Source organism: Acomys minous (assembly GCF_964271855.1).
Source record: "Acomys minous genome assembly, chromosome: 1".
Classification (NCBI taxonomy): Eukaryota; Metazoa; Chordata; class Mammalia; order Rodentia; family Muridae; genus Acomys; species Acomys minous.
The window spans coordinates 177,771,405-177,795,363 of NC_140483.1; the positions used below are offsets into that span (position 1 = coordinate 177,771,405).

Here is a 23,959-nt window from a genome sequence, read left to right on the forward strand (position 1 = left end):
GATTTGTAACTTGGTTAAAATAAGAAAATGTGTCTGTGTGCAGTGGTGCAGGCCCATAGTTTCAGCTACTCTGGCTAAGCTGGGCGTGGTGGTGTGCACCTTTAGTCCCAGCACTTGGAAGGCAAAGGCAGGCGATTGCTGTGAGCTTGAGGTCAGCCTGGTCTACCAAGAGAGTTCCAGGACAGCCAGAGCTACACAGAGAAACCTTGTCTCAAAAAACAAAGCAAAACAAAACAAACAAACAAAAAAGAAATTCCAGGCTAGACTCGGAAACAGTGAAACTCTCTTTAAACACACACACACACACACACACACACACACACACACACACACATCATTAGTGGGTGGACTAATTCTGGACTGGAATTCTGTGACGTTGTAAGATGCAGGATGTCAGTTCTGGGACTTTAACCTGGGTCTTCTGGAAGAGCAGTATATACTCTTCACTACTGAGCCATCTCTCCAGCCTCTAATTCTACGGAGTGTTTACTTTTCTTTTCTTTTTTTCCTGTAATATGAATTTTTACCACAGGTCATTGTGGGAATTAATCCATGTAGAAGAGCATTGATAATTGAATGACTCCTAGTTAAAACACACACACACACACACACACACACACACACACACACACACACACACAGAGTTTTTCTTTTTACTGTTTACTTTCGTGTGTGTGTGTAGCTGCACGGGCATTTGTGCAGGTGTGTGCAGGTGCTTGCATAGGCCAGCAGAGAGCAGCAGACTCCCTGGAGCTGGAGGTACAGGTGGTTGTGAGCTACCTGGTGTGGTGCTGTGAACCAAACTCTAGTCTTGTGCAAGAGCAACAGTGTTCTTAACTTCTGAGTCATCTCTCCAGCTCCTATTAGTACTATTACTATGTTGGCTTTGAGACAGGATCTCACTGGGAAGCCCAGGCTAACCTTGAACTGAGGGTCCTTTTGCTGCGGCCTTCCAAGTACATGCTATCTGTCTCTCTGTCTCTCTGTCTCTCTGTCTCTCTGTCTCTGTCTCTGTCTCTGTCTCTCTCTGTCTCTCTGTCTCTCTCTCTCTCTCTATATATATATATGTGTGTGTGTGTGTGTGTGTGTGTGTGTGTGTATCCCCCAAACAGGGTTTCTCTGTATAGCTTTGGCTGTCCTAGAATTTGCTCTGTAGTCTAGGCTGGCCTTAAACCAGAAATAAAAATTCTTTTGTATGAACATAAACATGTTTAAAAATATTTTATACTGAACAATAATCATTTTATTAAAGCTCTCCATGCAAAACAAAAGTAATAAAAGAGAAAATAATTGCCCAAATATAGCAGCTTCCTCTTGGAACCTGTGGTTTCAGCTCTTGGTCAACTGTGGTCTGAAAATACTAAGTAGGAACCGCCAGAAATAAATGTTAGTTTTAAACTGTACCCTGTTTTCTGCATAGCATGGTGAAATCAGCCAGGCTAGTCTTTCTTGCCTGGCACATAAATCCTCCAGTAGGTCCATACTGTATGCTCTACTTTATTCACACAGTGCCCTTTTCAGCCATCAGATGGAATAGTGCAGCATCACAGTGCTTGTGTGTAGGATTTGGTATTGTCTTCAGTATCAGGCATCTATCCGGATATTTTGTTTTACGATTTATTTATTTATTACTTACACAATATTTGGCCTACATGTGGGCCAACAGGCCAGAAGAGGGCATCAGATCTCATTATAGATGGCTGTGAGCCACCAAGTGGTTGCTTAGAATTGAACTCAGGACCTTTGAAAGAGCAGACAGTGCTCTTAACCTCTGAGCCGTCTCTCCAGCTCCCATCTATCAGTATATTAGAACATACTCCCTAAAGGCGAGGAGGAATAGCTTATGTGTTTAACACCCTCAGGTAGAGGTGTCCCTAGCTGAACTTGTGCTTATTGAGAAAACAAGTTCTAGATTTTGAGTCTATAAAACAAGATGGCAACATCGCTTGTGGAAAACAGCTTTAAGAAGGTACTCTGTTTAGCTCAGTTTCTACCTAGATTGATCCTTCCTGCCTAGATTTGGTAGTCAAGAACTCTGGGTCAAATGTCTGTGCTTATGATGCTGTGACCTCACAGCCCCTCCATCCTTCCAGTACTCTGTATAATCAACTATTCTCGCTGCTGGGCTTCTGTAGCTCTTTTTGAATATAATTGATAGCTTTTCGCATTTATTTTTCAGATTATGCCTTTTATTTGAAGTTTGACATAAGTATTTTTATGTGATATATGGTGTGTATTTTCCACTCCTGGAGAAACCAAGAGGGAAGGTTGAAAGCTCAGTGTTTCATCCACGTGCTTCTTTTTTATTCTAGAATGCAGCTGATTGATTTATTTTCTTGGAAATACATGGACGGGGCTGAATACCTCAGCAAATAATATGATAATTGCTTATATTAAACAAATCCTTTGATTCATGGAGAGTTAAAAGACCTCATTAAAAATTCTCTTTCTGAGTTAGATTTAGATGGTCAAAAAAAATTGACAGATTGGAGATAAATCTTTTAAGATCAGATACTCTTTATAGTATGTGATTTATGGATTATATAGTGACCTACTTCCTTTTACTAAGAATGTCATGATAGGAAGTGGTATATAATTATTTTCCTTAATATATCAAATGCCTAAAGGAAGTGAAGATTGAAAATAAAGGATGCATGTTATATACAATGCTGGAGCAAGGACATGTATTCTTTTTTGAAATTCTCTAGGAGAATATGTTTTTATATCTTGCAAAGCCGAATGGTTGTGATTAACCCTCAAGTACAAAGTCTTCAGCAGATGAAAAATGCTTGCAGTTTGTGGTCCCTAGCATAGCTGATCAAGTTTGAAATAGAACCATAGTGCAACTTGGATGGTGTTTTCCAGAATGCCTACTGGCCATTTTCCTAGGAAAGGCAAAGTCACTATAAATTTAAAAATGTACTTATTCTTAGCTGGGCATTGGTGGCGCATACCTTTAATCCCAGCACTTGGGAGGCAGAGGCAGGTGGATCATTGTGAGTTCGAGGCCAGCGTGGTCCACAAAGTGAGTCCAGGACAGGCAAGGCAACACAGAGAAACCCTGTCTTGAAAAACCAAAACCAAAACCAAAACCAAAACAACAAAACAAAACAAAAACAAAAAAACCACAAAAGCAAACCAAACCAAAACCAAAACAAACTGTACTTATTTTCTATATAGTATCATACTGAAAAATCTCAAAGCTGAGTTATTTAACATCTAAATTCCCCTAATTTTAACTAAAACAGAGTTCTGCTCTCTGTGGCCCACTTCCTCATGACAGTTACTCTTCTGGGCGCTGGACTCTGACGCAGCTACTAGCTCCCGTGGTCCCGGGGGCTCTGAGGGCTTTCCGGTGCTCTGCTCCTACCTCTGAGTGCTTGCCTCATGGTCCCTTATTTAGTTCTGTCTGTGCTGATATTTGAGGACGTCAGTTATCATATCAACTGCCATCTGTTTCTCTGGACACTGGAGTCTGTGTTCTGCTGAGTAATTCTATATCATTAGGAAGTTATGCCTGGACCTCCTGATCTGTGACTCTTGCTGAATTGTGTGCTATGGTAGAGCTATGGTTTTGCCCACTGTTTTTATATTACTTCTTAAAATTTCCTTTGCCTGTCCTTGAGAATATTGCATGTTACTTCTTTTTGCGGTCCATATATAAAACAAAATGTGAAAATTTTCTTTTCTTTTTGGCTTTTTGAGAGAGTGTTTCACTTGTAGTCCTGGCTGTGCTGGATTCGCTTTGTAGACCAGGCTGGCCTCGAACTCACAGTGATCCTCCTGCCTCTGCCTCCTGAGTGCCTGGGATTAAAGGCGTGCACTGCCACACCTGGCTCTTGAAAATTTTCTTTACGGAAATGAAAACCTTTGCTTTCTTTGGTAAAGAATGACTTTTCATCTGGTAAAGAATAGAAGAGGCAGACAATTCACTTGGCAGAGAGCCACATTTAGATATTAACTTAAGCAATGTGTCAAGAAAATTGGTGAGTTAACTAAAATATATCATGTCTATCAGTAGTTAGCAAACTATGGCTTACTTAGCACCTGCCTTTTATAATAAGATGATTGTATAATGTAGCCACGGCCATTTAAAAAAAGATTTATTATATTTTTAATGGTGTGTATGTGTGTATATCTGTATATGGGGTTGTGTGGGTACTGCTCTGGTGGAGCTGAAGTGACAAGCAGTGGTGAGCCACCCAACGTGGGTACTGGGAACAGAACTCAAGCCCTTTGTAAAAGCAGGATCCTGCTCTTAGTTGTCATGCCATCTCTCCAGCCTCTGATCAGTCATTTTTGATGTATCGTCTACAGTTGCTTTTGTGTGACAATGGCATATTTGAGTAATTAAAGATTACTTACAGAAAAAGGTTTCCTGGAGCAATGTAAACGAGGCTGGGATGGTGAAAGTCAGACCAAAGGTAGTAATTACAGAAGAAAGGAGCTTAGTGTTATATGTAGCCAGTTGGGAAAGGCTTAACAGATGTGCAGTGAAGGAATTTAGTCTTAAATAGTGGTGGCATATAGCGAAGGCTAGTCCATGTGGGTGAGAAGTTCAAATCAAACCCCTTAGGATCGGGCAGATTACGAGCTCCTGGGGCTGCTTGGAAAACTCTTTCACCTGGGTTGGGATTACAGCTGTGAAAACGAAGTTGAATGGCTGTTTGGTGATAGAGGGCTTGGAAGCTAGCAGTAGGCATTTACACTTAATCTGTGAGGCAGCGGAGAACCCTATGAATTCTCCACGGGGAACGATGTAGTGGGAGAACCTGAGGAGCGGCAACAGACGGTGACACAGGAAGCCCAGGCAGTGACGCAGGAAGCCCAGGCCGTGACACAGGAAGTCCAGGCCGTGACGCAGGAAGCACAGGCCGTAACGCAGGAAGCCCAGGCAGTGACTCAGGAAGCCCAGGCTGTGACGCAGGAAGCCCAGACGGTGACGCAGGAAGCCCAGACGGTGACGCAGGAAGCCCAGGCGATGACGCAGGAAGCCCAAGCGGTGATTCAGGAAGCCCAGACGGTGACGCAGGAAGCCCAGGCGGTGACGCAGGAAGCCCAGGCCATGACGCAGGAAGCCCAGGCGGTGACGCAGGAAGCCCAGGCGGTGACGCAGGAAGCCCAGACAGTGATGCAGAAAGCACTCTCCAGCTTGGAGAGGCCTGAGACTGAGTAGGTACTGGCGGAAGTCCAGTGGGAAGCACTAAGCTTCCTAGTGTACAGGAAGTGGGAACATGGGCCTAGAAACAGAGTGGGCTTAGAGACTGGTAGTGAGGGAAACTGAGAGGAGAAGGGGAAGGCGGCCTGGGTGGGTACCATCTCTGTGTGAGGAACAGTAGGTTTGTTTTGACAGCTGATTGCTACTTCTGTAGGGGCAAGTTTGAAAAGTTGGAAGAATTGGACTCAATGACACTGCTGGGTGTGAGTTCATACTAAGGGACAAGCACAGCAGGCTGAGAGGCTGGGTGTCTTCAGAAAGCACTGGGGGAAAGAGCAGGGTTTCCAGTGTGTCTGGGAAAGACTGCTGGCTATCAGCGGCTTCCTTGACTGCATGATTGATGCAGCTGGTGGGCTAGGCGATGCTAAATAGACGTCCTGCTTTTGGTTCTCTTCAGTGTTTTAATAAAGATCATTGTTTACATATCTGGCTAAAGCATTTTCCAATTTAGATTAACATGTCTCATTTAAAAATTAAAAAAAGTTATCAGTGTGTGTGTGTGTGTGTGTGTGTGTGTGTATGTGTGTATGTGTAGGTCTGAGGACAACTTGTTGGAGTCAGTTCTCCCTTGAGATAGGATTTCGCAGTGTAGCTCTAGCAGGCCTGCAAATGGCTGGCCTGGAACTCACTATACAGATCAGGCTGGCCTTGAAGATCCTTGAAGAGATCCTCCTGGTCTGCCTCGTGAGTGTTGTGAGTATAGGCATACAGCAGCACCCCCAGCGCCTTCCACCCTGTTCATGCAAAGCCTCTCAGTGTTTCTGCTAAGGGGCATACTCCATGCTGCCTGGCCAGTGAGGTCTTAGGGTCATTACGTAGCTCTGTTAGGCATGGCACTCCTGATGTAGACCAGAGTGGGTCTCACAGGGATCTGCCTACCACCCCCTGCCCTCCAAATTCTGGGATTAAAGGCGTGCACCACCATGCCTGAACTACATTTTCTTTTTCTTTTTAAAAATAATTTATTTAATTTTATTTTATGTGCATTGGTGTGGGGCAAGGGTGTCAGATCCTTTGGAACTGGAGTTACAGACAGTTGTAAGCTGCCATGTGGTGCTGGGAATTGAACCCGGGTCCTTTGGAAGAGCAGACAGTGCTCTTAACCACTGAGCCATCTCTCTAGCCCCCTGAACTATGTTTTCTATAAGAAAAAAAAGGTGTTTTTTTTTTGTTTTTTGTTTTTTGGGTTTTTTTTGGCCGGTTAGATGGTAAATTCCATGGCTATAGACATTTTTGTCTGTTTGCTTTGTAGCCTAGGCACCTGGAGTATTGCCTATATAATATGATAGCACTTAGATACATGCTAAACAAATACATTAATCCAAACATGTGAGATTTATGTCTTCACAGCTCCCCGCCCCCAATGTTTCATTCTCCCATCCCCCTCTCCTGACTTTCCTAAGGATTCACTTTAGGAATTCTATTATGATATGTTGTGGAATTAAAAGAAGTTTCAAGAAGGTTGCAGTTGACACAGTCGGGAAACTGAAGAAGTAGTGAGTTGTTTAAGGCACTGAACACACTTAGGAGGGACTAGTTTGCACTCTTAGAGCAAATTGTGTCAGCGCCATGAAGTGACAGATTCAGGGGAGTAAAGTTGAGCATACGTGTGGAGTCAAAGAGCCATAAATTACTCCCATGGAATTTAACTTTGGACGAAGTAAAGAAAGTAGTTAAAGATGCTGCCGCCTTAATACAGTGCTTCTTTGTGTTTGCACGTGTGTTTATTTTTCATGAAGTAACTATCAGTCTGTGTCACTGTAACGGAGTATCTGAAACTAAAGGATTCAGGTGTCTGTACTGAAAGGCTTCTTGCTGACAGAGTGCTGGAGCCCCTCAGGAGTCAGAAACAAGTGACATGTCTCCTTGTCTCCTTTTCTTTTTCTTTCTTTCTTTTTTTCTTTTTTGTTTCGAGACAGTTTCTCTGTGTGGCCTGGCACTTGCTCTGTAAACCAGGCTGGCCTCAAACTCAGAGATCCACCTGCTTCTGTCTCTGGAGTGCTGGGATTAAAGGAGTGCACCACCATTGCTTGGCTTGTCTCCTTATAAAGCCACCAGGATTCCATGGAAAAGGCCCTACCCTATGACTTTATTAACCCTAATCACCCCCTAAAGGCCCCACCTCCAAACACTTTGTTTCAGCTGCGTTTTCACCCTCTGAAGAGGTTAAATTTCAAAGCATGAATCCTCGGGTATATATTCAAACTGTATCCAAAACAGAGCATCTAGGTGTGGACGGTTTTGACCTTTGCTGCAGTGACCATGGGTTTCAAGGGATATAATTGGGTGGGAGCAGAGCTGCATGGGAGTTGGATAAATTGGTCCTCTTAGGGAATCCTCCTGTTCTGTGTCCTCGTCTCTCTCCTCTTATTAAGAACAGTAGGATTGAGAGGTTCGATGTAAACATTAAACATTGGTGTGGATTCCTTCCTTGTTCTCATAAGGGACAAGTTTTGATGTGTAGGTCTGAGGTCATGCCTGAAGTCCAGAGGCTCAGCTGCAGTTGGAGTCTTGCTGAGATGAAAGCTGCTCTCATAGGGAGGTGTGAGCTTAAACAATCCTGCCACAGTTTGACTCTCCCTTCAAGGATTTTTTTAAAAAGGCATATTTATATTTTATACGTATGTGTGTGTGCCTGAGTGTGTGTGCGTGTGTATGTACCATGTGCATGCAGGTGCCGGGCAGTTGTGAGCTGCCACATGGTCTCCACCACTGAGCCCTCCTTTTAGCCTTCTCTTGAAAGTTTTGATTCATGAAAGGATGAGCTTTTGTTGTTAAGTATGTGGCTGTTTTGAAGGTTCTGTTATGTGAATTCATCTGTTTGAGGATTAACTTGTGGGAAAACATCAAGTTGTTGGGCATTTTTAGTTTGTGTATCAATGATATTTTTGAGTGCTCACGTGGTTAACAGCAAAGGTTATGCTAAGATGTGTCTGCAGGGGTTCATGTTTTGTTTTCATTGATGTTTTTAAAATTTACATTTACGGGATTTGAGGAATAATTGGTTTGCACTCCAAAGCAATTAGTGGGTTAATAAATCACCTGTTTTATTACAGAAGCTGAATATATACACCTGTGAGAGAAGCAAAAATGTCAGATGATATCAGGAAAAGGTTTGAGTTTCCAAATTCTCTTATCCAGTCACAGGTAATTTTTATTTATTTTTGCTGTATGGTAATAAATGAACACTTTTGGTGGACTGTAAATTGAACTTTGGTGTTTTCATATGAAATATTTTCTTCTACTTATGACTTATCTTAGTAAGCAATGTTTATATAAGCGTATAAGTACATTTGAGTTACAAAAACTAATATTTAAAATTATTAAATTTTAGCTTCTGTTTATTTCATGTTTCCACCTAGAAATAATATAATCTTGATTAATAGCTTCTGAATATGATTATTTTTGCCTATGTTTAGTAATAGGAACAGATGTAGATTTTAAAAATACATCTCCACAAAGTTTGAAGGATTAATATTAAAAAGTTATATTCTACCTCTCTCTAGCTATTAAGAATACTAAATTTAATAATAACAATATTCAATAATTAAAACATTCTGGATTAATGTACTGTTTACCTGCTGAGATGGGAAACTGGGATAATTTAATTTACAGAGCCTTTCAGTAATTGTGAATGGTTAAAGTGATGACGGTTTTTCTAGTTAGCTGCTGGCTGGGTAGAAGCATTCTGGTAAATCCTGGTACTATAAATGCTTACCATCGCTTCCTGTGAGGAAAGCTAACCAGCCTGGGGAAGCCGGTCTGAAGACTTACCCTGCACAGCGTCTTGGATCCTTTGAGCAGTTGCCTTCAGAGATGCCTGCTGTGGGACCTGACTTAGCTGGGAAGTGGGGAACCCTTCCATGAGGAGTAGAAAACTCCTTATGCAAGATTCCCTTCTGCCTGGCTGGGTTGAAGTCATGCTCTGCTCCGGGCAGCACAGGCCCTTCTCCTGAAGAAGAAGATGAGGAAGATTCCGTTTACAATTTCCATTTTTCTGTGCCTGAGTAACCTTCATTAGCATAAGTAAAAGGAAATGCTGCCGTGTGTTACAGTTACATGAAACGGAATGTGTATATGTGTATGTATTGTTAATTATAGATTGTCTGTTTCAGCTCTGTTTCAGCAGTGAAGTAGCAAGGCAGCGTGATGTGTCAGTGTAGAGGTGTCAGAGTTGCATAAAGTCTTTTATATTTTAAAAGATGAATGGAAAAGCAGAGTAGAGAAATTGACTCTTGCCGGGCGTGGGGAGATGTGTAACATGAAGTTGATTTTCTTTTAGTCCTTTTTCTAACTGTGTGCACTAGCTTTTTTCTGTGTCTCTGTTGCATTTTATGCTGGTTCATAGGTTCTTATGAGTGTGCCCTGTCCTTATGAGTCACACACATATCAACTGTTCCCCTTCTTAACCCCTGTGATTGACACACAGCCTTTTTATTTTTATTTTTTAATTTTGGAAATTAGATGGCATCTAGCCACTGCTGATAGCAGCTGAACTACAGTGGGTACCACATGCACATTTGTGAACTTGACCACTATTTCTTTTTAAAGATTTACTTACTTATTATTATGTATACAGTGCTCTCCCTGCATGTACAGCTGCAGGCCAGAAGAGGGCATCAGATCACATTATAGATGGTTGTGAGCCACATGTGGTTGCTGGGACCTGAACTCAGGACCTCAGGAAGGGCAGCCAGTGCTCTTCACTGCTGAGCCATCTCTCCAGCCCCTGTCCACTATTTTCTAAATGAATCTAGAAGAGTTCTCCGAGTAATCTAAAATCAAAATCTCAAATTGTAGATAGCACTGTGCATTATAGAGTAATTTGCAGCCCTTTTTAATTCTTTAGTGATGGGTAAAATAATGGTGCATCTTTTCAGCAGATGGCCACATATAGTAAAGTTTGTGAAATAGAAACTTCTTATTGGTCTTCAGTTTTCTTATTCTTTTGCTAGAAGACAAAAGATGGCAAATTGAACTACAGTTTGTTTTTGTGTAAGTGAGTAATTTCCTTCACAGAATTCAAGCATTGAGGTCTTAAATCATTTGAGCATCAAGATTTGAAATGTACGTGCACATGTGCATGAAGGGTGCGTGTGCCTTGTAGTTCTTTGAGTTTTTCTAGAGACTTTGCAAAGTTGACAGCTGTTTTCAGCACTGCTGTAAGTGGTCCCAAGAGCAGCATGTACAGTTGTAGCAGGGAAAGTTTCCCTAGCTGTGTTCAAAATGGCTATGGTGCAGCCAGCCAGACCTCTGTCAGGCTGCTGTGCCGGTTAGGCCGACGCTGAGGTGGTGGGAAGTAACATTCATGTATTTATGTAATCAACTCTCCTCGAGTCTGATTTTCATCTTGGGCTCTTTGATTAAAGCAGAATGTGGGAAACTTTTAGAGATTTGTGAGGCTGAAAACTTAATCAAGACCTAAAGCCTATGGGAAAAAGATAAATACATTAAAATAGGGCCGTGAGATGGCTCCATGGGTAAAGACAGTGCTAAGCCCGAGGATGACCTGCGTTCAAACCTCTGGGCCCTCAAGCCGGAAGGAAAGAATTGACTTCTGCACGTGTGGGCTGTGGCATGGCTGTGAGCACTTGCGTGTGTGCAGACACACGGAAATAAATGTAAAAATGTTAGCAGAGATGAATGTAGTAGGGTCTGGAAGAGAGGGGCCAGGGTGGAGGAGGGAGGAGGTTCTCTCGGCTCTGTACAGCCCGCATCCATAAAAATGAGGGTGATTTTTTCCCCTCCATTTTTACTAAGGACACCATAAAACACGACAGATTGCATTTAGATGCAAAGAAGGTTTTAAAGACTGGGGTTTTTAGCTGGGCGGTGGTGGCACCTGCCTTTGATGCCAGCACTTGGGAGGCAGAGGTATGTGGATCTCTGTGAGTTCGAGGCCAGCCTGGTCTACGGAGAGAATCAGGACAGCCAAGGCTACCCAGAGAAACCCTGCCTCGGAAAATAAGATAAAATAAAAAAAATAGACTGGGGCTTTTGTCTCATGTTTTAATGGATTGTATAATTTTCAAATTATCTTTAATATTAGGTGACAGGAATTTGAGCTGAGGGCTAATGATTTTAGCCTCTGTGAAGAATGGTTTGTTTATTGCTCATCTGGGATAAATTGCCTACTTTGGAGGTTGTTCTGAAGACTTGGGTCACACATGTGGAGTGCCTCATCCAATGCTTTCTACGTGGCACACAGCAAAAGGGACTTTAGTTTCTTAGCAGTTGACAGCACAGCTTGCTCATGCATGCAAATGAGGACCATATTGATTACTTTTAAATGCATTCTTTGGGAAGAACTTCTGAGCGCGTATGCTCATTAATTTTGTTTGTTCTTTTAGGCTGTAGGTCATCTTATTGCTGCTGTCCTAAAAGAACATGGTGTTTCAGAAAAGATACACCAATCCACGAACCAGGTCTGTGTTTAACTTTGTTTTGTGTTTGTGTGTGGCGCCGGTTACTTTTTCTGTCAAAATGACAAAAGCCAGGATCATTTGAGAGTAGGGAACCTCAGTTGAGAAAGCGCACCCATTATCTTCGCCTGCGGGCAACTCTGTGGGGGCATTTTCTTGATTAATAACTGCTGTGGGGGCGCTCAGCTGGCTGTGGGTGGTGCCACCTCTGGCAGGTGGTCCTGGATTGTATAAGAAACCAGGCTGAGCAAGCCATAGGGAATGAACCAGTAATCAGTGCTCCCTCACGGACTGCGCTTCACTTCCTGCTTTGAGTTTGTACCCTGCTCTCTCTTCCCGCTGGACCGTGAGCTGAAGTAAACCCTTTCCTCACCTGCTTGTTTCTGGTCGTGGTGCTTACACCAGCAATAGGCAGCAGACCAAGACTCTGCCCTTGCTTTCATTTTATTTAGACACTTCTGCCTGCTGGGCCGCACACCCCGCGCTTGCCTTGCAGTTCAATTCACTGTGGAACCGATCTTGAACTGGGAGGAGTTTTGCCTACAGCTCTTGTCTTGCTCCCCTACTCCCCCCCCACCTTCCTTTCCCTCTCCTCACTTCTTCCATCTTCCACGTCCTCCCCCTCATTTTCTTCCCCCCTTCCCTTTGGCGTGTCAGATTTTTATTCTGTCTCATTCTTCTACCTTGGGCATGTGTGACTAACTCCAGGAGGAGCCATGGGGAGGGTGGAGGAGGACGAGGCCATCACTGTGGGTGGGAGGAAGGAAGTCCCCCTGAGGGAATGCTTTTAGCAATAGAGAAAATGAACGCAGGGCCTGAGTTCAGGTGTGGGAGATTTCTCGAGCTTCAGCTCAGCCCTGAGTGTAAATTTTAAGTTGGGAAGGCCTTATATTGATGATTAGAGCTGGAAGAAAGCTTCCTGTCCCGAGCCAGGCCAGGAAGCAGTGCTTGAGAGCTGAGACAAAACCGGTCAGGCTTTGGCCAGTTGGTATTGTCTATTTTGACTTGCTAGGCACAGGTGCCCGTGTGCAAACTGCAGAAACAAGACATTTCTTTCTCCCAACAAAAATCGATTGCTTTCCTTTTCCTTGTGTTCTCTCTGCTACACAGGAGTGTGTATGTGTGTATCTGTGCATGCAGATGTGGCTCAGTGTGCTTTTGTGTGCCAGAGGACAGCTTGTGAGAGTATGCCGTCTTTTCCCGCCATGTAAGTCCTAGGGTTTGAACTCAGGTTGCTTGGCTGAGGCACATTACTAGCCCCTCACCTTCTTTCTGCCTGTTGATGTGCAGATGTTAGTGTAGTGGTATACTTCACTAATTAGCACTTACCTAGTGTTTGTAATGTCATGTGAATCAGGTTTTCTGGGAACCCTGATCCCAGCCATGCAAGTATCCACATTATGAAGAAATCCTAGTGATTTTACTTAAATTGCTTGCATTTATTGAATGTTACATCCTTTTAAGTAAATGTTTGCTTTTCCACTAATAAATGACTACCTACCTCTAGAAGGACACGATGTCATATTAGGCGAGGTTATTAATCCAGTTATCTTGTTTTTCTGGCTTGATAACAGAATAATCGCATTTAAGACCCCAGGCTATTGTGAGAACAAATTTTCTTCTGAATAGAAGGGGAAACAGAATATAAATGTTTCCTTTCTACAGTGGCTGACTTTTAACTCTATTGTTCTTTCATAGTGGAGTCTTTTTTTTTTTTATTTTTTGGTTTTTTTTGAGACAGAGTTTCTCTGTGTAACAGCTTTGGCTATCCTTGAACTCACTCTGTAGACCAGGTTGGCCTCGAACTCACAGAGATCCACTGCCTCTCCCTTCCCAAGTGCTGGGGTTAAAGGTGTATGCCACCAATGCCTGACCATAGTGGAGTCTTAAGACTGCAGAGGTGTTCAGCTGCTGCCGTGGAAGGGCAGCACAGTGCTGTTTGCTTCTCTGGGAGCTGCAGACTCTTGAGTTTTCCTTGAATTGTAGACTTCTTTCTTCTTCTTAATTTGGTGTGTGTATGTATGTGCGATGTGGTCTGCCATCTGTGGTGTGTGTTTATGTGTGGTATGTTGTGTGTGATGTGTGGTATGTATGTGTATGGTATGTGGTGCAGTGTGATGGGTGTGATCTGGAATGATGTGTATGTGTGTGTGGTGTGTATGTATGTGGGATGTGGGATGTGGTTTGTACATGTGTATGATGTCTGGCATGTATTTGAATGGTATGTGGTGTGGTGTGTATATGTGTGGTGTGGTGTGTGTGTGTGGTGTGTATGTGTGTATGGTATGTGGTATGGGTGTGATGTGTGGTGTGGTACATGGGGTGTTGGTGTGTGGTGTGTGTATGTGGTATATGTATGTTGTATGCAAAAATTTGGTGTGTGTGTATGAATGTTGTCTGTACAGGGTTTGTGTGGGGTATATATGTGTTGTATGTACAAGTGTGTGTTTGTGTGTGTGTGTGTGCTGGTGTGCCCACCTTTCGTGTGAATGTGGAGGCTGTATGAGGAGATGAGGTATCCTGTCCCTCGTTCTGGTACTTTCAGCCTTACTCCCTCAGGAAAGAATTTCTCAGTAAGCCTGGAGCTTTGGTTTTAGTTTGATTAGGGGCTGGCCCGCCTCAGTGTACCCCTGTCTCCTCCTGGGCTGAGGATGCAGTTTCTCTTACTTGTGTTACAAATCATTTTTCCAGTGAACGGTCTCCACAGCCCCCCATCACAACACTGTGATAAACTGCATCAAAAGAGAAGAAAAACAGCTTCATTGTATGTTTAGCATCATTAACGTTTTATTACTTTAAATCATATGCAAGTATGTAGAGGTTCTGGCCTGGAGCTTGTTAAAGGCACCTAATGGTGGTTTCTGCGAATCGAACTTGGGGGAGCAAGCGAATCACTGAGGCATCTCTCTCTCTCTCTCTCTCTCTCTCTCTCTCTCTCTCTCTCTCTCTCTCTCTCCCCCCTCCCCCACTCTCCATTTCTCTTCTATGCACTGAGGCTACATGCTTGTTACCATGACATTTCTTTTAATTAAAAAATAAAAAAAGAATGTAAACCTCAACAGATTTAACTCAAAATATATTTAAATGTGGATTTATTATTTATAAGTGGATCTTTCTGAGGTGGGGGCCCCATGAGTTCTGAGAATGTGAAAAAGCTCACAGTTCTGTTTTCAAAATCAGAACTTCTGTTGACTTCTCTGTCCATCTGGTATGTTTCTGTGAGTGAATGTAGATTCTTAGTGCGAGGGGAAAAGTCATGGTGTTTTTTCTTGGGCAAAATAATTCATTTAGGACTTGTTGCTAGCCATCACAATGGGCAGTTGAGTAGTTGCAATGGGCAGTTGCTGGTCCTGTGTCCCGATGGCTCCCTCTGTCACGGCTCACATTGCAGTCGAGAGGTTTTGGCACAGTGTGGACGGAGCTGAGGTGTGTGGAGGGCTTAGAGCTTGGTGGCAGAAGAGTAGGAACATTCTGAAAATGCCACTGCTGTAGAAGCTTCAGGCACAGATAGTATTTGGAGTTCAGCAACAACTGATGCTGTTGGGGTCCAGTTAGATTTTGTAGCTCAGCAGGTGCTAGAGCCAAGTCTTCACTGTGAGCTTGAACTTGGCCTGCACTTCTGCCTGCAGCCTGCGTTATTGTGCAGCCAGACCCCAGGGAGAGAGGCGCTACATCAGAACATATCCCTTCCCTTTCCTGGAAAAGAGGTTTTCGTTTTCGATAGGAGTGAACTGACAAGGGCAGCATCCTTGGTACGGAAGCTAGCCCGCTGTGAGTGAATTACATGTTGATGAGTGGCTGAGCTTGTGTGCGCGTTTCTCCTCATCCTAAGTGTCTTTTAACCACTGCTTTGCTTTCAGACGGCTGCCTTGAACTTGCTGTGGGAGAAGTGCTGCAGTGACAACGTGGTGGTTCGCTCAGCCTGCTGCGAGGCTCTGGTGGCACTTGTTGCTCAGGGCCACGCGGAGTTCAGCTATGTTCTCAACGGGATAGTCAACCTGATTCCCTCCACCAGGTACGCCGGCTGCCGTGTTTGCGCAAAGGTCGAAGCTTTTAGAAACACAACTCACGGACTCCCTGCTCAGGAGCACGGATTTGTGCTGCAATAATGAATTGACTCGTTTTTAAAAAGGAAGCTTGCCATAAGCACAGTGACACAATTTTTTTACATTGTATTGGCTATCTGCCACAGTCAGCCCTTGGCACCAGCAATGTGTATTAGAAAATTATAACACGAGTTTCTCTTAAATATTTGATGACATAGGAGTGTGTCTTGAGTATTCCTGGGAGCAAGGTTTTTGAAGTTGTTTTATATAGCATTGTTTAGTCCATTCACAGGCAGAGGGTAATAGAAATGGCAGAGGGTGACAGAGATCTGCTTCTTTCCAAGATGGTCCAACAGGATCATGGTTGAAGCAGGAACACCGGAAAGTCTTCTGGAGAGCTGAGAACTGGGTGAGACTCCGTGACACAGTGCTGACACAGCGCAGCCGAGGCTCTGGGTTCTAGCCCCAGCTCTACCACAGAGAAAAATTCAATACAATAATACCCAAACCATTTTCCTGGAAAAGGAATTGCTGCTCTTTGTTTGGAGAAATGCTTTTCTGGAAAAGACTGCTGTTAACACTTAATGAACTTCCATGTACCCAGCAGGATCCAGGCACCCTGTGACACACACTCTTCCCTTTGCTCTGCTGCTGAAGAGTTTGGCCTTCCTGATGACACGGGAGCCTTCCCTTCCCTAGAACTTGGTAGGGACTCAGTCACACCACATCAGTGATGGGGCAACTCCAGCCTTTTTGGGAGCGCATTTGCCTATGACTGCTCACTGACCAGCGGCCGCAGTTTATCCAGGTTGGCAGGCAGGCAGAAGCTCTGGTTCATTTTTAAGTGGTAGTGCCTCACACCACCTTTCCCACAGTAACTGGGATGATGAGACGGCTGTGGCTCATGTGACCCTGGAGCTTCCCAGTCTCCCTTGTTCATTGTCATGAGGTTATTTTCTTCTCCCTTCTATTGTCATGGCATAATGTGGAATGCTTCTTCATCTCTTTCATGTCTTCAGAGGGGCTGTGATGAGCAGTGGGTAAAACCCACTCTGGTTTGCATTCTGTTAGCCTTCTTCACCTCTACTCTTCTAACATTAAAAAATAAATTAAACAAAACAAAACTATTCTGCTTCTTCTAGTCACTTCTTTGTATAATATTTGATTATCAGATTTATTTTGTATCTTTCTATCTATAACCCTAAACCCTGTCTCATGGTGCACATGTCTTCCCACAACCTCTCTATGTGGATATAGTGCCACTGTTCACCTTTCTGAGGTCAGCGCTCCTTCCCTCCTCCTCCCATGTCACCTTCATTGTCTTTCGGCACAGATACCTGTGCCCTTTCAGCTCTGTGTCTGTCTTCCTTTCGCGTACTATTCTGACCTGTGTTTTGGTGTCTCATACAATTTTTGAACTTAGTAGATGACTGAATCGTTCTGAAAAAGTAAGGATCGTGTTGGCACTAAAATGTATTCATTTTGTTTCTAGGCACAGACACACCAAGAGTAAGAGAGATAGGGAATATTAATAATTTTAGAAGTAGCATATTAAAAAGCGGCTTTCAGATCCATTAAGGAAGTCACCTTAAAGCTGGTGCAGTGGTGCACACCTGTTGTCCCAGCACTCGGGAGGCAGAGGCCGGCAGATATGTATGAGTTAGAGGCCAGCCTGGTCTACAGAGTGAGTCTAGGACAGCCAAGGCTACCCTGTCTTGAAGGAAAACAAGAACAACAACAACAAAAATGTCACTTTGAGAGGATTTTTGAAAGTAAAGATTTTTATGTCTTTCTAACTCATTAGGTGGCTTTAAGTAAGTCACACAGATTTTTGTCTTCTTTTTTCTTTCAATCAGGTACCAATAATGGTGTCCATCCCCCATAGTTATCAAATGCTTTAAAATCTATATGTATAGAATCTATAAGTATAATCTATAAGTATTTATATGTATAAGTATATATATATAAGTATAGAATCTATAAGTATATATATGTATAAGTATATGTAAGTATAGGATCTGTAAGTATAGTATCGTGAGTTACAGTGCTTGGGCTGATGGGATGGCTCAGTGGGTAAAGGTCCTTGTCCCTGGCCTGAGGAGTGGTGGTGGGAGGAGGGGACTGCGGCTATGTGCTGGACACACACGGAAACTGGAGCTGTACTTCTTACATTAGAGCATTAGTAACCAAGAAGACCAACACAGTGTCTACGTGTATTACGATAGCACTTAGGGCTGGAGAGATGGCTCGTTGATTTTGAACACTCGCTGTTCTTCCAGAGGATCTGGGTTTGATTTCCAGGCACTCACAGCCATGTGTTGTGACGTATGTAGTGCATACACATACAAACAAAAGAAAAAGAGCAGTTAGGCCAGGCTTGGGTAATCACCTTTAATTCTAGAGGATTAGCTTAAAAAATTATGCTGGCATGGGATATTAGTCATACATCACTATAAGTCCTCAATCACTATTATAAACCATAACGTATAAGCATTGCTAATAGTGAGTAAGTCTGCCATCTGGTTGTAATTGCCAGTAACATTATTATTTCTTAAAAGTGCAAATGTGTTTTAGTGTAGTGTATAAATGGGTTAAGAGGCAAACTCTCTAGTTTCTTGCTCTTTGTTTTTCTCTGTAGTGTCAGACTGATACTGGGTCTTAACATCTTTTAAAGATTATTTTTTGTATGTATATTATATATATATATAAAACATGCATAATAAATGTTAATTGTTAAAAGATACATATATAACTAAACATTCACATGCACATATATTTTTTCTCAAACTAGAAGATTTATATATTATGCATATATAGTACATATAATTAAATATTTTTTTAAAAAATATAGATCTATTGCCATTTTAAATTTTTAAAAAATCATGTGTATTTCATTATTTCATGTATATGGGTGTTTTGCCTGTGTATATGTCTGTGTACTATGTACATGCCTGGTAGCCATGGAGGCCAGAGGAGGATGTTGGATTCCTTAGGACTAGAGTTACAGAGAGTTGTGAGCCACCACGTGGGTTCTGGGAGTCAAACCTGGGTCTCAGGCAGAGCAGCCAGTACCCTTAACCACTGATCTATCTCTCTAGCCCTCATAAAATACTCTTGATGCTACATTGTGTGTGTGTGTGTGTGTGTGTGTGTGTGTGTGTGTGTGTGTGTGTGTGTGTGTGTAAAGCCTATCTTGGAACTTATTCCTTAAATGCATAGAATGCTATGATTTTTTTCTACCTGCATGATATTCTATTGTATGGGGATAATCCTAGTTTACCATTTTTCTAATTCTCAGTCTTTTGCAAATATAGGCAGTGCTTCAGTGACTATTCTTTAAAATAATATTTAAGAACTAAATTTGGGGCTGGAGAGATGGCTCAGTGGTTAAGAGCACCGTCTGCTCTTTCAAAGGACCCTGGTTCAATTCCCAGCATCTACATGGCAGCTCACAACTGTCTGTAGCTCCAAGATCTGACACCCTTACACCAGTGCATATAAATTAAAATAAAATAAAATATTAAAAAAATAAAAAAGGGCTGGAGAGATGGCTCAGAGGTTAAGAGCACTGACTGCTCTTCCAGAGGTCCTGAGTTCAATTCCCAGCAAGCACATGGTGGCTCACAGCCACCTATAATGAGATCTGGTCACATGTAGGGAGAATACTGTGTACTTAATAAATAAATAAATCTTTTTTTTTTAAATAACTAACTTTGTCCTTTGATAATTTTATACAATGCTTTTGATCATATTCACTCCCTAGCCCCTCCCACATCTATCCCTACCTACATGACTTTGTTTCTTTTTATTTTATTTTTTCTTTAAATCCTCTTGGCTGTGAGCTCATGCCCTAGAGTAAGGTCAGCCTGCCAGAGCTCACACCTTTAAATAAAACAGACTCTCCATCAGCTGTTAGCGCCTCAGCTGGGGTGGGACTAGCTCCTCTCCAGCTTAGCATCTTTGTGAGGCTACTTCTCACACTCACTGCGAGCTCACCAGTGCGGCTGCCCTGTTGTCTTCTGAGAACAGTTTCACTGTAGTCATCTACTGCCTTAGACTCCTTCCATCCTTCCTTTATGCTCCTGGTCCTTGGGAGGATGGCCTGTCACATGGATGTCTCCTTCGGGCCTGAGCACTGCACAGTCTCTTATTCTCTTCACGGTGACCACTTGAGGGCCTCTGTGTTCGTAGCTATTGACTGCAAGAAGAAGCTCCAGTGCACCTGTCTGTGGGGACTGTGGATTTAACACTCTGACTGTTTTGCAGGGTAATAGCTGGAGTTTCTCACCCAGGGCCTATCACCTGTTAGGCACAGGTTCTGAGCCGAGCAACAGTGCTGTGGATGGGTTCTATCTTACGGAGCGGGCCTTAAGTCCAGCCATAAGTGTCCACTTATGCCAGTAACGTTCATGCCACCGTTGAGCCACACTGGTCATATCTTTCCTGGACAGAGGTTACTGTAGCTCTCAGGATTCACAGCTGGCCAAGACACCGCTCACCCTCCCCCTGGTAGTGTTCATAGCATCTTCCTGTACTGTGCAAGGGAGGCAGTAAGGATGACGTTTCTAGGTCTGTACGTACTTAGTTTCTCCATTCTTGTTCTATGACTCACGTTCTGGAGGGTAGCCAACAGTAATAACAGTAACCTATAATTTTTTTGGGGGGAGGGTGGGAGTATGGAACCCCATTGGCCAACTCTAAAAGGCCCATTTCCGGCATTGAGCTTTTACTAACTTATGGTGTCTAGTTCAACACTGCATTGTGTTCATGCCCCCACCTCGCCTTATAAGGCACTGTCATTTAAACTCACATACAGGCACATAAACACCAAGACACAGACAAACACACACACACTTCTGTAATAGTAGATTTCCCTGTGGCTTTTGGCTTTTTCTAAAGGTTATTAGTGTTAGTTGACCTCAGCCAGTGACTAATCTTATACATAAGTCATTACTAGGTTTTAGAATTCTTGGAAATGTGGCCAGAGATAAAGAAGAAAGCTTTAAATTTTACAGTGAGCAAATATGGACATTTTGACAAAGAAAGTGTGTGGGCAAAATTTTCCTTACCTGAGAATGCTTATGTAGGCTAAACTGTTAACCACAGGGAAATGTCGCTGAAAAAGTCCCTGAAGCTAGCCAGCTTGTTTTGTGCATGTCAGTGGGAGTGTGTGTGTGGGTACTTGCTCACATGTGAGCATGGATGAGTGTGTGTGGGTACGGGCTCACGTGTGAGCATGATGAGTGTGTATGTGGGTACGTGCTCACATGTGAGCATGATGAGTGTGTGTGGGTACATGCTCACGTGTGAGCATGATGAGTGTGTATGTGGGTACGTGCTCACGTGTGAGCATGGATGAGTGTGTGTGGGTACGTGCTCACGTGTGAGCATGGATGAGTGTGTGTGGGTACATGCTCACGTGTGAGCATGGATGAGTGTGTGTGGGTACATGCTCACGTGTGAGCATGGATGAGTGTGTGTATGTGGGTACATGCTCACGTGTGAGCATGGATGAGTGTGTGTATGTGGGTACATGCTCACGTGTGAGCATGATGAATGTGTGTGGGTACATGCTCACATGTGAGCATGGATGAGTGTGTGTGGGTACATGCTCACGTGTGAGCATGTTGAGTGTATGTGGGTACGTGCTCATGTGTGAGCATGGATGAGTGTGTTTGGGTACATGCTCACGTGTGAGCATGATGAGTGTGTATATGGATACATGCTCACGTGTGAGCATGGATGAGTGTGTGTATGTGGGTACATGCTTACGTGTGAGCATGGATGAATGTGTGTGGGTACGTGCTCACATGTGAGCATGGAAACAGAGTTATTATGAAGCCGCAGGCGTTGCTTCTCAGGTGAGGTCTGTCATTCTTGCCTTGAGTGTACACTAACATATCTTTATCACCTAGAATCCATAGTTTACTTTAGCGATAACTCTTGGCATGGCAAGCATTAAGGATTTGGACAAATTGTCTAAGAGTATTGAATTAGGTTTCTTTTCACTCTGACCAAATACCTCACAATGAACACTTTAAAGGGACAGGTTTGTGTTGGCTATAGCTTGTGGGCACAGAGCCTATCATGCTACGAAGTGGGCAACGAACAGGTAGCTCTGTAGTTGCTGTAGTGTGGGCTGTAATCCTTCAATATTTTTGCTTTTTGAGCTGGTAGGTGAATTCTTGGCTGGAAGGACCCTGAGAAGACTAGGTTAGCTGGCTACAGGGAGTTGCCTGTTTCTACCTCTCAATTGCAAGCATGTACCACTGTGCCCAGGCATTTGTTTGTTTTGTTTTGTTAAACATGTGTTCTGGGAGCAAACTCAGGTCTTCATGCTTAAAGGCAAGCACAGTGGTGCCTGAGCCCCGGTTTACTGTTTATCTTGTGTTGGAGGCTGGGTCTTGCTGCATCCCCTTTGCTGGTCTGGAACCTCGGGGCTCAGGAGATCCTCCCACCTCAGCCTTCTCAGTGCTGGGACTGCAGGCCACCGAGCCTGGTTGCCAGTGTAATCTTAGGCTCTGTTTGATCATAAAGCATGTTACATAAGAGCTAAGTTTTCTTTATTGTTGCTGGTAGAGGTAATAATTGTTTGCATGCCAGAAACCAGAATTTTCTTCATTTGCTTTATTTCAAGTAGCAGAGCTTTGAGGTTTGCAGCAATTACAAAAAGCAAACTTTGTGCTGGTTATGTTTTTTATGAAAAGCAAAAATGAGAATGAAATTTAAGAAACAGGCTAATTAAAAACAGGGGCTCCAGCCAGCCTCTTCTTCCAGGGCTGCTTTGGGAAGCTTCAGAGACAGAAAACCGTGTCTGTCTTTGGGATCTAGAAGCTGGAATGAATTTGGCCCAGGCAGTGGGTTTTCAGTTTGTACCACTGAAGTCTCTTTTTCCCTCAGGATTTTCTCTTCTCACACAGAGGTTTATGGGGCTCCAGAGATACTTGAGAGCAGAGCCACAGCAGGACTGATTGGCTTTGATTTCAGAGATTATTTCCAAAATGTATCTTTTCCTATCTTCTAATTACCATCCCTCAGGATCTGAGATGGGGGTAGAGTGGGGAGAGAAAATGCCAGAGGTGAGACGCCTTTGTGGAATAGACCTCTGGAGGATGTGGCTTGTGGAGGTTCTGCAGTCTGTAGCCAGAGGCTGAGAGGTTCAGAGAAAGGAAAAGTGGCCGAGCATCTCTCCAGCTGATTGCCAGTTCGGTGGCCCTTGCAGGGCTGGTCTATTAAATGGCCTTGGAATGTCGGAGGAGCCCCCCCTCTCACCTGAAGCCCAGCCCACAGTGTGCGGGGTGCTGGCTCAGAAACTGTGCCATTGTATAGTCTAATTTCGAGAGCCTTGCCATTTGCAGTGTCCTGGCTGTCTGAACTTAAGGGAGTGGCTGGGAAAGTGTCTGGCTCTGCTTGAGAGACTGTGCTCTTCAAAGGAATAGTTTGATGTCCTAGAGTGTTCTTGCTTCAAAGCCGGGGCAACAGGAAACAATTGTAAACTAGTTTTTATAGCTTCTGTAAACAAAGAAATGGACTTAAGGCCTCTGAAATGTTCTTTTAATCAGTGAGGAAATTTGAAAAAAGAAAATTGCTTCCCTAGGGAGGGTGAAGGAGCAGGGGACTATAAAGGACACACAGTAAGGAAATGATTTTCACCCCTGAATGTGAGTTTTGAGATGAATGTAAGCTGGAATTAAAGTGAATGATACATAGTAGCATATACTTTTCTTGTCCTTTGAAGAATTGCTTGTTTTGTGTTGAGATTGTGTTTCATTTTGTCTTTGTATGAGTTTAAGGATTCCCAGTGTAAGGAGTTCCCACTTTTCATTCCTTAGATGGTTTTTTTCTTTTAGCTTCCGGAAAGCTCATGCAGCCTTTGTTACTGTTGCTTAGTAACCGGATTATGAATAAAATCTTACTCTCCTTTGGAGCCAGGTATTCAGTTTTCGATATTGAGGTGTCAAGACAGCCTGTAATTTCAGCTGTGCTGTTTCTCCAGCCCCCCTTCTTCTTAAAGTGGGCTCAGTGGGAAGGAAGGTTATACTCTAGATAAACTAGGCTAACATTTGATTTGTGTGCCTTTTGTGCTTTCAAACAGGGAAGGGACCTACTGTTAATGTGTTTTACAAGCAGTATTGAAGATGAGAAATTAAAGTATATTTTCTGGAATTCTGAAAGTCTGCTTTTAAAGGAAATCTTGCATAAAAGATAAAAAATTCCATAGTGAGTCTAATGCCTAAAAGTGATTCCTAGGAGTACTTGGAGAAAATTCTCGT

General features: G+C 43.2%; 1 protein-coding gene across 3 annotated transcripts in view; it reads left to right on the plus strand.

Moving 5' to 3' along the window:
- Positions 1-23,959, plus strand: part of FOCAD (focadhesin) — a 301,056-nt gene that overhangs the window by 25,245 nt on the left and 251,852 nt on the right. For all 3 annotated transcript variants that reach the window (XM_084773534.1, XM_084773535.1, XM_084773537.1), the window contains exons 2-4: positions 8,275-8,365; positions 11,569-11,643; positions 15,501-15,655. In XM_084773534.1, coding sequence (XP_084629660.1) covers positions 8,309-8,365; positions 11,569-11,643; positions 15,501-15,655 — 287 coding nt within the window. In that variant the 5' untranslated portion in view covers positions 8,275-8,308. The remainder of the gene's footprint in view (positions 1-8,274; positions 8,366-11,568; positions 11,644-15,500; positions 15,656-23,959) is intronic.